The 12,137-nt window shown below is 41.7% G+C and overlaps 1 protein-coding gene across 3 annotated transcripts in view; it reads right to left on the bottom strand.

Annotated features, from left to right (window-relative positions):
- Nucleotides 1-1,276: 1,276 nt before the first annotated feature.
- The window catches only part of asap2b (ArfGAP with SH3 domain, ankyrin repeat and PH domain 2b), a 30,306-nt gene continuing 19,445 nt past the window's right edge, over nt 1,277-12,137 (bottom strand). For 2 of the 3 annotated variants that reach the window (XM_087180359.1, XM_023430249.2), the window contains 17 exons: nt 11,389-11,476; nt 11,256-11,304; nt 11,005-11,171; nt 9,598-9,731; nt 9,014-9,108; nt 8,733-8,922; nt 8,545-8,630; nt 7,572-7,687; nt 6,844-6,911; nt 5,962-6,069; nt 5,637-5,871; nt 5,403-5,501; nt 4,349-4,622; nt 4,025-4,083; nt 3,811-3,875; nt 3,247-3,366; nt 1,277-2,189 (listed from right to left, as the gene is read on the bottom strand). In XM_087180359.1, coding sequence (XP_087036485.1) covers nt 2,115-2,189; nt 3,247-3,366; nt 3,811-3,875; nt 4,025-4,083; nt 4,349-4,622; nt 5,403-5,501; nt 5,637-5,871; nt 5,962-6,069; nt 6,844-6,911; nt 7,572-7,687; nt 8,545-8,630; nt 8,733-8,922; nt 9,014-9,108; nt 9,598-9,731; nt 11,005-11,171; nt 11,256-11,304; nt 11,389-11,476 — 2,028 coding nt within the window. In that variant the 3' untranslated portion in view covers nt 1,277-2,114. The remainder of the gene's footprint in view (nt 2,190-3,246; nt 3,367-3,810; nt 3,876-4,024; nt 4,084-4,348; nt 4,623-5,402; nt 5,502-5,636; nt 5,872-5,961; nt 6,070-6,843; nt 6,912-7,571; nt 7,688-8,544; nt 8,631-8,732; nt 8,923-9,013; nt 9,109-9,597; nt 9,732-11,004; nt 11,172-11,255; nt 11,305-11,388; nt 11,477-12,137) is intronic. The other variant, XM_023430250.2, reaches the window with a different exon arrangement.

Below are 12,137 nucleotides of genomic sequence, written 5' to 3'. Positions count from 1 at the left end.
GTAATAGTTTATAATTAGATTAGTCCACTTCCTGCTGAGGTGTTGTATAGCCTGATGGCTGATCTTCTCTTTAAAGCCAGTGATGGTCCTCATCCCCTTCCACACCTCTCTGGTGTTGTTGTGCTGCAGCTTCCTCTCTACTTTCTTTATGTAGTCCTCCTTTTCCTGTTTTAATCTCCTCTTCAGCTCATGTTGCTCACACCTGAGCTTCTCCCTGTCTCCATCCCTGAAGGCCTCCTTTTTCTGGTGTTACTGGTGATCCAGGGTTTGTTGTTTGGAAAGCAGTGTACAGTCCTTGCTGGTATTACAGTGTCAATATAGACGTTAAGGTAGTCTGTGTTGCATTCAACCATTCTATCAAGGTCAGGGTCCTTGCTTTCATCATTTTCCTGTGACTCCAACAGGACATCCCAATCTGTGCACTCAAAACAGTCTTTTAGGGACTGGACTCCGGGGTCCAGTTCCTGAATGAGCAGGTGGTTGCAGCCTGCCTCAGTACACAGGGTTTGTAGGAAGGCTGAAGAAAAACCAGAATAAGATCTGATCTGCCAAGGGGTGGTAGAGGCGAAGCAGTGTAGGCCTCCTTGACATTTGCATACAAAAGATCCAGTGTCTTATTTTCCCTTGTGGGACAGTCAACATACTGAGTGATGCCAGTCAGGTGAGACGTGAGACTGACATGGTTAAAATCCCCCGATATAGCAATGAATGCATCAGGGTGCTGGGTGTGTACTCTCGCAACAGTCTCGTGGATGACATCACACGTGACTGCAGGCTCTGCTCGTGGTTGTATTATTATTATGAGACCAAATGAAATTACAAAATAATAATAATTATATAATAATATTATAAATCTGGAGAAAATGTGGGAAATTGCCAAGATCTCAGGATCTGAAACTGTGATTGAGAGTTTGTGAAAACTGAGAAGCACTTTGAGTGGTGACCAAATCTACTGAAAAAAAGACACTAAATTTTAAAAGATTATTCCAGGATTATTATGTGTTGCATTAAAACAAAACAAAAACAAGACATCATCATGGAGAGGGTAAAAAAAAATAAGAAAGGCGGAGGGGACAAATAAAAGCAAAGGGGATATGCAAGGAAGGACATGAAATAAAAAAAGAGAAGAAATAGAGAGAAAAATGAAAAATAGAAGAAATAAAAAAAATAATAGGAAAAATGAGAGTTTACATTATGGTAAGTGCAAAATTATTTTTTCAAGAGCAACAAAACTCACAACAAAACAACAACAAAAAAAGACAAAAACACATGAACATTATTTTAAAGGAGTATTTTCATGTTTTTAATGGCACAGTGCTTTTAAGAGTAAAGTAAAATCAAAGTGGACGTTTGTATTTTACCCTCCAGCTAATACAGTGAACTTGCAGCCCTTCAGCAAAACAAGTTAAAACTATAAAAATCATTTTCCAGCCAAAACTGGAATCACAGACATTTGTGATCAAAACAGAAAACACAGATCAGATCAGAGGATTTCTGGGTTGTAACGTCACAGGTTTGATACCAGCAGCACAAGTTGTATCACAGACGTGGCCAAAAGTATGAGGACAGCTCCTGAAACATAAGATTGTGACACTATAAGAGCCTCTACTGTCCACATACATTTGGCCATACAGTGTATATCATGTATCATGTTGTTGCAGCTCTTCACTGACGCTCTGTGAAGTTTTCACCGAGATAAATATTTCAATTCATTCCATGTTTTTTCTTTATTTCTGCTGCATCGTATTAAACATATTTCCAGTGAATTTAACCTGACAGATTTGGGATCTTTTTCGAAAGTTTCAGATCTCCACTAGAATTTAAAAATAAAGTTCTGTGAGTTTGAAAGCAACACAGACAAAAACAATATGAGCTCAGATCTCACGGTTTAAATTTGCAACATCTGAGAGGAAATGAAGGCATCAGGTGGCAGAAAAAGCAGCTTCAGTCTGTTTTAGTTCATTTAGATTTTGGGTCTCGGGTCGAGCTCGAGCTCCCTCGTTGATCCAGGAGGAGGGCGAAGACTCTGAGTCTTTGTCCTGCTTGTTTCTGCTCAGACTGCGCCGTGCCGTCGAACAACAGGAGGCGGGAATTGTCTCCGTTCACACCTGATGTCACTCTGTGATGAAGTGAACGAAGGTGACAGGAAACACGCCCTGTCTGGTCGGCTCTCCTTCAATGTGACCGAACTGAAACCCAGCAGAGAGTAAAGATTATTGACTTATTTCAGCTGTAGAGAAAACCAGGCGTGGCCTTCATTTGTAATTCCTCCTTCATTATATTTCAGTTAGACCTCTCTGTGTTTTCTGAAAGCCTTGCAAAGGTCACCTACTGTGAGAGGCTTTTATTGTGACACACTTGCAGGAAGTATTTAGTAGTAAGTGAGAACCTCCGCATATTCCCAGTGCTGGAAGAAAGATTCTGATTTACTTTGGTAAAAGCAGTAAATACTACACTGTAAAAATAAATACTAAAATTTACTTTATTAAAAGCAAAAGTACTTGTTATGTCTCAGTGTTATATTATCATATTATGGGACCATTATTACTAATGCATTAACACGTAAGCAGCACTTGAATGTTGTAGTTGTTCAGCTAGCAGCTTATTGACACTGTTATTACATCAACCTGCAACAAAGCATCTACTTTAGAAACTGATCTCATGTTTTGTTCAGTCTTAATTTGAAAAGTAACTTCTCCTGTTAAATAAATGTGGAGCAGTAAAATGTGCAATATTCCCCAAATAAAAATAAATGTGAAACATTAAATGAAACTGTAAGTACATTTACTCAAGTGCAAATGAATTTAGAACAAATTCAAGGAACTTTTATTTTGAAATACCTGTCAGGTTTAGTTACTTTACAAATGTTTTACAAAAGATTTTTTCATATAAGACGTATGAGGAGCTTTATGTTATAAATTCAACTCAACAGTAACAAATACAGCTGAAATGATTAGTTGACGGACAGAAAGATAATTGTAATACTTTAAATCATTTTTCATGTTAAAACAAAACATTTGATGGCTCCACTTTCTCACATGTGACGAATTTGCTGCTTTTCTTTTTAATAAATTCTAATTATTATGATTTGTTTTTAATAATTTTGAGGTTTTGACTGTGGGTTGGACGTTGTAAAAGTGTCCCTTTGGGTTCTGATTGTGACAGATTTTCTCACCAGTCAATCACATGTGGCCAAACAGGTGTGGGTGTGGTAAAAAAAAAAAAAAAATCCATGGTCTCACTCACCCACCACTCGCTGTCCTCCTCCCCCTCCACCACGATCACCTCCCCCTCAATGAACGTCAGCTCGTCTGGATTATCAGCTGAACAGTTGTAGATGGCCTTCACTCTCTGAGGCTTCTGCTTCTACACACACACACACACACACACACACACACACACACACACACACACACACACACACACACACACGCACACATTAAATTTTAAGTAGCGCAATCAATCAATTTTAATATTTTTTCAACACAAACTAAACCAAACTACATTCATAAAACAACTTGTTTATACAGTCACATGTTTTGTTCTCCTGATGCTTGAATTATTTGAATTCAGTGTTTTGTGTCAGAAAGAAAATAACTGCTGGACTCAATTAGTGTTCATTGCATTAATTAGTATTAATTAAACACCAGACAGAAGGAGATTCAGTAACAAACTAGAAGAATATCAGGTTCACTTTGACGAGCTGACACTGTCTTATATTCATTATCTTCTGCCATTGACTGTATGGTACCCTCAGCGCTGACCTCTGACCTCTGACCTCTGACTGTGCTGCTGAATTTGAGGACTTACAGAGAAGGTGCTTCTGGGTTTGGGTGTTGGAGGAGCCGGACTTTGGGGGGATTTGGACTGAGAACCTGCAGAGAGAAAAAAAAACCGACACAAGAGATCAGTACCTTCAGGGTTATCAACATTTGTGTGTGTGTGCGTGTGTGTGTGTGCCTGTGTGTGTGTGTGTGTGTGTGTGTGTGTGTGTGTGTGTGCGTGCGTGTGTGTGTGTGTATACCTCGTTTGTCCACAGATACAGTCCTGACAGGAGGCCTCTGTGGAGGATGTTTCACCAATCTGAAATCAGTAAAAATAAAATCAATTCATAAAAAACTCCCAATTCTAATATTCAATGAACAGACTGGTACTGATCTAATCTGACCAGTACAGACCAGTACAGATCAGTACAGACCAGTACAGACTAGTACAGACTAGTACAGATCAGTACAGAATAGTGCAGACCAGTACAGACCAGTAAAGACCAGTACAGACCAGTAGAGACAAGTACAGACCAGTAAAATTCAGTATAGTTCAGTGCAGACCAGGATAGTCCAGTACGTACCCGGTGGCTGATTGAGGAGTCTTGGGTCCTGATGGTCCTGGTGGTCTGCTGGTCTTGTGAACGGGGACTGGTGGGGGAAGAGGTGGAGCTTTGTAGTGGGGTGGTGGTGGGATGGCGGGTGGTGGTGGGGCTGGTGGAGCTGGGGGGACAGAGGAGAGTCCTGGTGCTGTTGCAGTAGGCAGAGGAGGGAGGGGGGTGTTCCTGGCCGACACGGTCTTGGTCTCCAACATACTGGGCTTCTTGTTCACTGGAGGAGGAGCTGCTGGTGGGGGCACTGGGAGAGGAGGAGAGATCTGAGTCAGACTTCATGTCATTCGTCAAGTTTTGTTCTTATTCAGCTCAAAGTTTTTACTGAATTTCCAGTAAATCTTCGAAAATCGTGTTTCGGTCGTGTTGAATGAAAAGCAGGAGCTGGCTCTTCCTGGTTGGACAGGTGGAGCTCAGGTGGAGGTTTGGTTTCAGAAATTTTGCCACAAAAAAAAATCAGTAAAAAAAAAAAAAAAAGAAAATAAATAAAGTATGTGAATGATGAATTACATTTTTCAACATTTATACATCTATATCAGTCTACAAAGTAACACATTAGAATGGAATTTGTCACATCATTTGAATTAAAGGTTGTGAGAAAATAGAAATGCTGTATAATCACTGTTGTATTAATACTAATAATTAATACTTTTTGTCCTTTATTTTCATATCTAATATATAATATTTGAGTCATGTCAAGTTCAGGAGAATATTGGCAGTAAAAATGGTTTGTTTTTAACCAAAAAATGTGTTTTTGCTGTATTTTATCAGCCCTGAGTGCTGTCTGCAGGCTTCCTCTCAGGCTGCAGGTACACTTACAGGGCTGTATCCTGTATGTGTGAAAGTGTGTGTAAAATTTGAATATCATTCACAAAAATGATAACAAGAGATGCAAAACAAAAACAAAGAGACATAAAACAACTACAAAGAGACTCATAAAAGGCACTTAACGACTATAAAGTCACAAAATACACAATGCACATTATAGCGTTTAGACAGTGTAGAGCTGACAGGAAGTGACACTCACCATACATGGAGGAGTTCCTCTCAGGGGCCTGAGGGTTTGGGGGGTCAGAGGACGACCGCTGTCTTCCTACGGTTTCCATGGCAGCAGGTTTACTGTGACCTGAACCAGCAGGGACACAAAACCACACGTCTCAGCGTTAATGTCATTTTTATTCCAGGTGCAAACACAAGAATGGTTCAGCAGGGAGTCGGATCCCAGATACAAAACAAAACCAACTCCCCCACATCCTCTGACCTCTGTGGGGCACTCTGGGTGGCAGCGGGGGTGTCGGTCCCGGTGGCGGCAGGTTGAGGTCCAGCATGGTGCCGTACGTCTCGTTACTGATTAAGGTGCTGGGGACCTGAGGCCTCTGCTTGTCCCGCACTAGACTGGCGGCGTCCCGGGCCAGCGCCGCCAGGTTGGGCTGCATGGGGCCGCTGCCCGGCAGGAAGCAGCTGACCGGGCGCTCCTCACGACGGTTGGGAATGGGCTGCAGGGGGGGATGCACAGAAAAAGAGGCTGTTACACATCCTGAACTTCCCTACATGTTGTTTTATTTCATCAGATAAAACCAGCTCACCTTGTCCTCCATCTCGTCCTCGCTCTCGTCCAGGTCCTCATTCTGGAGACGCCACTCGTACTCGACGTGAACGTGGACGTTAAACTTTCCGGTCTGAGCCTGAGTCAGCTGAAACACACACAGCAAGGTTTTTGATACGATGAAACAACCACTCAGACCTTATTTGTAAAGCACCTCACATACAGGTAAATTCACAGGTGATACAACAATACATACAAATATAAACAACACAACAGCTGGAGAACAGTCTGGACTGAGACTGTCTTGTGTTCAGGGACGACCTTCCTTAGAGGGACACAGTTGCCGAGAAGGAGAATAAGGCTGAACGACTGAGTTCAAGTCAAGTTCAAGTAGCATTAGTGAATTTGACTGAGGAGGTCAGTGAGTAGTGGACTGACATGTACACCATTCATTTTGCACTATTTGTAAAATAAATACCGCAAAAAATTTACAGTAAATATAAGACAATATAAGATCTTATTTTCCTTTATTTTAATTTCAAACTTTTTAAGACTTTTTAATGACCCGCAGGAACCATGGTTTCACTATACGTGACCTGTGACCTTTGACCTTTGACCACCAGATTCTAATCATTTCATCCTCGAGTCCAAGTTAAAGTTTGTGCCAAATTTGAAGAAATTCCCTCGAGATGTTCCCCAGATATTGTGTTCACGATACGGACAACCTGAAAACATAACAACTCATTTAACCATTTCATTTTTATATCCTTTAATTTCTTGTTACTTATTTTGGTCATTAGGTCGGATGATATGCGTTGTGTTTGTGTGGATATAAGGATGTATAAGTTCCTAGTTTAGTTTGTTTTCTGTTGATTATTTTATATGAAGATTATAACTCCTCCAGCCGCAGCTGTCTTCTCACCAGTTCTTCACACTGAGTGTGTCGGAGGCGTTTGGCGATGTCCAGTGGCGTCTCTCCGGCTTCGTTTGCTGTGAAGAAAAATGAATGAAACAAATAATTTCATAGAGAAAACTGAGACAATTAGAAAAATAGCAGCCAATTGCTAGCTGTAATTACACATGAGAAAACTGAACTGTTTAATAGATCACTTTACTATTGTTACATCTTCACCATCTATTAATACAAAAAGGACAAAAAAAGTTGGTGGTGACCGAATGTTAACACGGTGATGTTCAGGATTTAATATTTAGGATGTCAGTATGCAAATCCTATGTTAACATAATGTACAGTTAACATGTTAATATAAGTGTTGGCCCAACTGTGGCACTGAATAAGAATTTGAAGCTGCACCAGCATCTAAGACTCATCCACTTGGGACCATGACTAATAATTAAGCACTAATGTGGCAAAAAAATTATTTTATCAATACCGCTGCACTCACTTCATATTGTTCAGACAGAATTAAGATAATGTTGCAAGATACTGTGAATCTCTGACAGATGCAGTATTTCCCAGTTGGAGAAAAGAACAACGCACCAATAAGAAAATAGCTTGAGATGACTGTGACATTAAAAAAAAAAAAAAACATTAATAAACTTGATTTAGCTAAAGCTACTTTAAAAGCTACATATACACTGTGTGTGACATGCAGTTTTTCTTAATGCATGTGCAGCTGTTTGTGTTCTTACTGATGGCGACGGAAGCTTTTCCTCTCAGCAGCAGTTTGAGACACTCGCTGTTGTCGGTCAGGCAGCAGTAATGCAGCGCAGTGCTTCCCTTGGCCGTCTGCTTGTCCAGGTTAGCGCTGACACACACACACAAAGGTTGGTTTAACACAGGACTGTGTGTGACTGGGTCTGAAGCTATCTGACCATTTGACATTGTCATTACAGCTGCTACGGTTACTGTTGTCCATGCTGCCTGTGAACCCACCCCTTTCTAATGCGAGTCCAGTGTAAGTAATGTGGGACAAAATCTGCAGTCCTCGTTATGTGCAAATAAAATAAAATGCAACTTAACGCAACTAAACCAAAGAGGGTGTTTTTAGTGCAGCAGATGAGCTTGGACTGTATATGGAGGGTGTTGTGCATTTTACTGCTAAAGCATGAAACTTTCTCCAGTGATTCTATAAACCATGGAGTTTATTTTCAGATGTGGAGGCATTTCAGATGTGAGCATGTTAGCTTCTGATTAGAGTGTTCGCTTATGTGCTAGCTAGTCATGTGATTCTATAAAACACACAGCAGAAGCCGTCAGTGTGTTTTTAACAAGCTATAACTACCCTAACACCTGGAAATGGGGTCTGCAAGATTATGTTACGTGACCATAGCAGCAAATAAACATATTTATTAGGACAAAGACAAAGCGTTTGTCTGTTTGCGTGTGTTTACTGAAGTTGCAGTGTGTTGAGCTCTCAGGGCCACCGTAAGTGTGGCCAGGAGGAACAATTACAAGGACCACCGTACATGTGATGCATGTGAGTATTGTTTTAAAGCTGACTTGAAAAAATGTGAACCTGTCTTTTAAAGCGAACTTAAGCAGGAAACACTGAATAAAACTTGTGATTTCATGCAGCAGCTTTTATAGACGTCTATAAGAGATTTCTGGACACTCAGAGCGCTGACGGCCTTTCACCTGACGGCGATGACACGCAGCAGTTACCTGTTCTGAGCGAGGAAGTCGACGATATGGAGCGAGTTTCTGTCGACCATCCGGACCGCCAGGTGGAGCACCGTCTCTCCCAGTTCCTGACAGGAACAAACAGACCTTCAGTAAAACCTCCGCTCACGCACAATGGAGTGACTCCACTGGGTTGACCGTTAGATAACTATAGATCATTGTGGTCGTACGTGTTCATTGGGCTGTGACATGGCCTCCATCAGGTCCACACCCTCAGCGTAGACCTGGATCAGAGACAGGATGTCTCTGTTCCTGACGGCCTCGTATAAAACCTGCAGTCTGGACGCAGCGTCGGCACAAAGCCTCTGAGTGAAGCGCTTCTCTGTGTACTTGGCTGTGATGTAGTCCTTCCTCATCTGCCTGGAAACCAATGAAGAGAGACAGCGTTAGTACGTCGCGACTGAATCGGTTTTTGGACTTCCTTCCTTTGAGCCTGAGTGGCGTCACTCACATGTCGCTGCTCGGATCAGGTTTGGTTACGCCCTGCACCGATAGGTCTGCCTCCATGATCTCGTTGAAGCTCGCGTTTCCCACGTTCTTCGCCAACTAAAACACAACAAAAACACAACGTCAGGTGGATTCATCTTTGCTGCTGCTTCCTGCTTTTTCTGCTTGTTCCATACAGAGTGAATATACATACAACATATTTCTAATCTACATCTGAACTTTCTTTATATGCTATATGATTTAAGGATTAAAACATAAAAGGGAAAGAAAGAATGAATGATGTGATGATATTAAAGTTAGTGTATTGCAAGAAAAAGCTTCAAGAACAAATTATTGAATAAAGTTTCAATTTTTATTCTTCAGATATTATTATTTTTCAAAATATTGGGGCGTTTTTCTTTTAAATTGTCGACTTAAATCTCAAAATTATGACTTTTTACTGACAGAGGCCCTAAAAATTTCCAAGCAAAATCAAAAAATACAAAACAAAAACAAACAAAACCAGAGACGGAAACCTGTGACATCACTCTGCTCTGCCTCCACGCTCTGATTTCCATCACTCCTGTGGGGACAGTGAAGTGGACTCACCAGCAGCTCAGAGGTTCCCAGGACGTCCAGATCCAGACTCTGGATCCTGGAGTAGTGGACCCCCATCTCCCTGTGGATCCCTGAGCATTCGATGCAGATCAGCACCCCGAGGTTGGTGGACAGCCAGGTGGGGGCTGAGGAGATGAGGTGGGGGTGGGGGGGTAAACAGCAAACTGTTAACACTCTTTTAAGTACAAACACATTCTCCCTATAGTTCTCCATTATAAAACCTCCACTGACATCTACAGCAGAATGGATCGTACTGGGGACGTGGTTTCAAGTGTTTCTCTATAACGTTAGATGTGAGAAGACTGAGAAACACGAACATCAGCTGCCATAAGCTACAAAGACTCTCAAAACCACCACAGAATACAGGTGGAGGGGTGGGGGTGGGGGGGCCTGCTCTGTGAGGGCCTCATCTCTCAATACAAGATAGATGGTAGAGTAAATAGGTTTTCACTGGCTGGCTGACTGACTGACTGGCTGCTGAAACTCAGGACCTGACTCTACAGTATTGTCCTCCTACAGAAACTGGTCTGACCGACAGCTGAGGAATGTACCATGTGTTCAGTGAAGGTAACACCAGGTGAAGCCCCTTTGAGTCCAGGGAGGTTTCTGAGTCAGGTGATGAGCTCTGCTTTAGGTGCAGCTGATGATACATTATCATCACATTTATAAATGTGTGTAACAGTATCATGTACTATTGTTATTATCCTTTTTTTAAACACTGTTTTCTTATTATGCTTTTTACTTCTATTTTACTTGCCCTGTCTTATCTTTACCAGTAGTAATGTAGAAGTGTAGCAGCAGGATTCAGAGTAGAACTTAGTATTACTAGTGTAGCAGTACTTGTAGCAGTACTTGTAGCAGTGGTAGAGCTTTAGGTGAAGTAGCAGCAGGAGCACAAACAGTATGAACTGCAGATGTACAAATAAGAGCAGTAGTAGCTGTAGTAGGAATAGCAGTAGCAGTACTATTAGTGGTAGCATTAGTATTAGTACCAGTAGTATTAATATTAGTATTACTAGTAGCAGTAGTACAGACCAGGCGCTTCACAGTTGCTGCAGTAGTAGTAGTATTAGTAGTAGTATTAGTAGTATTAGTAGTATTAGTAGTAGTATTAGTAGTAGTATTAGTAGTATTAGTAGTATTAATAGTATTAGTAGTAGTATTAGTAGTATTAGTAGTAGTATTAGTAGTATTAGTAGTAGTATTAGTAGTATTAGTAGTACTGACCGGGCGCTCCACAGTCGCAGCAGTAGTAGTAGTAATAGTAGTAGTATTAATAGTATTAGTGGTAGTATTAGTAGTATTAGTAGTACTGACCGGGCGCTCCACAGTCGCAGCAGTAGTAGTAGTAATAGTAGTAGTATTAATAGTATTAGTAGTAGTATTAGTAGTACTGACCGGGCGCTCCACAGTCGCAGCAGCCGTCGTTGCCGCTCATCCTCTTCACCTCTCCTACGATGGCCTTGGTCAGCTCCTGGACGATGTTGTTCTCTCCCTCGTCCTGGTCTCCTTTGAAGGCCTTGTTGAGCGCTTCCTCCTTGCTGTTCTGCAGCACTGACACCCAGCTGGACAAACACCAAAACCTCACATCAGACACTGACACTGAGCCCAGAGCCCCGGAGCTGCTGGTCCAACTTTCTACTACTTACACCTGACACTCCGCCTCGTCCTCGGCCTGGAAGTGATAGGTTCTGTCGTCTGAGGGAAACAGACAAAAATCAGACACGAAGACCGAGGCTGTGGAAACAACGTGATACTCTGAGATGCGTCTCCGCAGCTTACGTGAGAACAGATCGAAGCTCTTCTTCTCGTCTGGATTCCTCTTCACCTGGCAGGTGAGCAGGTTGAGTTTGGCTGGAGGTCTGTTAGCCTGCAAGACAAGGAGCAGGGAGACAGGTGAGACAACAGCAGGAGAGGACAGCAGTGTGGCCACAGACAGGCAGAGACAGAAACATGCTGTTCCGTCAAACAGAGGGAGACACTGAATGTTTCTGAAAGATAAAGCCAGGGAGGACAGGTTGTGTTTTCACATAACACACTGCACCTCACAGGTTTTAAAATTTGGGATTAAGATTCATTTTTCTCCAAGAAGAAATCTCTCAAGAACACTAAACTTTTATCTTTTTTTGTGTATTAGATGAGACCTGGGCACCTTCAAGGCCCTGAAACAGCTTTAACTATGAGTGATACGTGAGCAACAGTACTGGTTATCTCTTTCAACTTTCAATTTTATTTATTTGTATAGCTTTTGATACAGAGCTTGCACCTCAAGGTGCTGTACAGAAATACGACAATAAAACAACACAGATAAATAAATACGGGGGAGTAGGTTAAATCAAGGCCAGTTTGTTAATCTAGTTTAGTGTCCCCAGTGTTTTTATGTAACAAAACAAATAAAAAAAGAGGTGATGTCGGGTTTTAGCAGCTGTTGGAGTCAAAAGGGAGCAGGAAGAGGACTGGGATCAGGACACTTCCTGGAAGTTTGACCATTAGAATATTATAATATAGCTTGTGTACGAGTGAGATGTTTC

The sequence above is a fragment of the Seriola lalandi genome, unplaced genomic scaffold (assembly GCF_002814215.2).
Source record: "Seriola lalandi dorsalis isolate HSWRI2012SDOR001 ecotype SW California unplaced genomic scaffold, Sedor1 jcf7180002054901, whole genome shotgun sequence".
Classification (NCBI taxonomy): Eukaryota; Metazoa; Chordata; class Actinopteri; order Carangiformes; family Carangidae; genus Seriola; species Seriola lalandi.
Note: the sequence above shows the minus strand (reverse complement) of the source record. Positions and strands in the feature narration are given on the sequence as shown.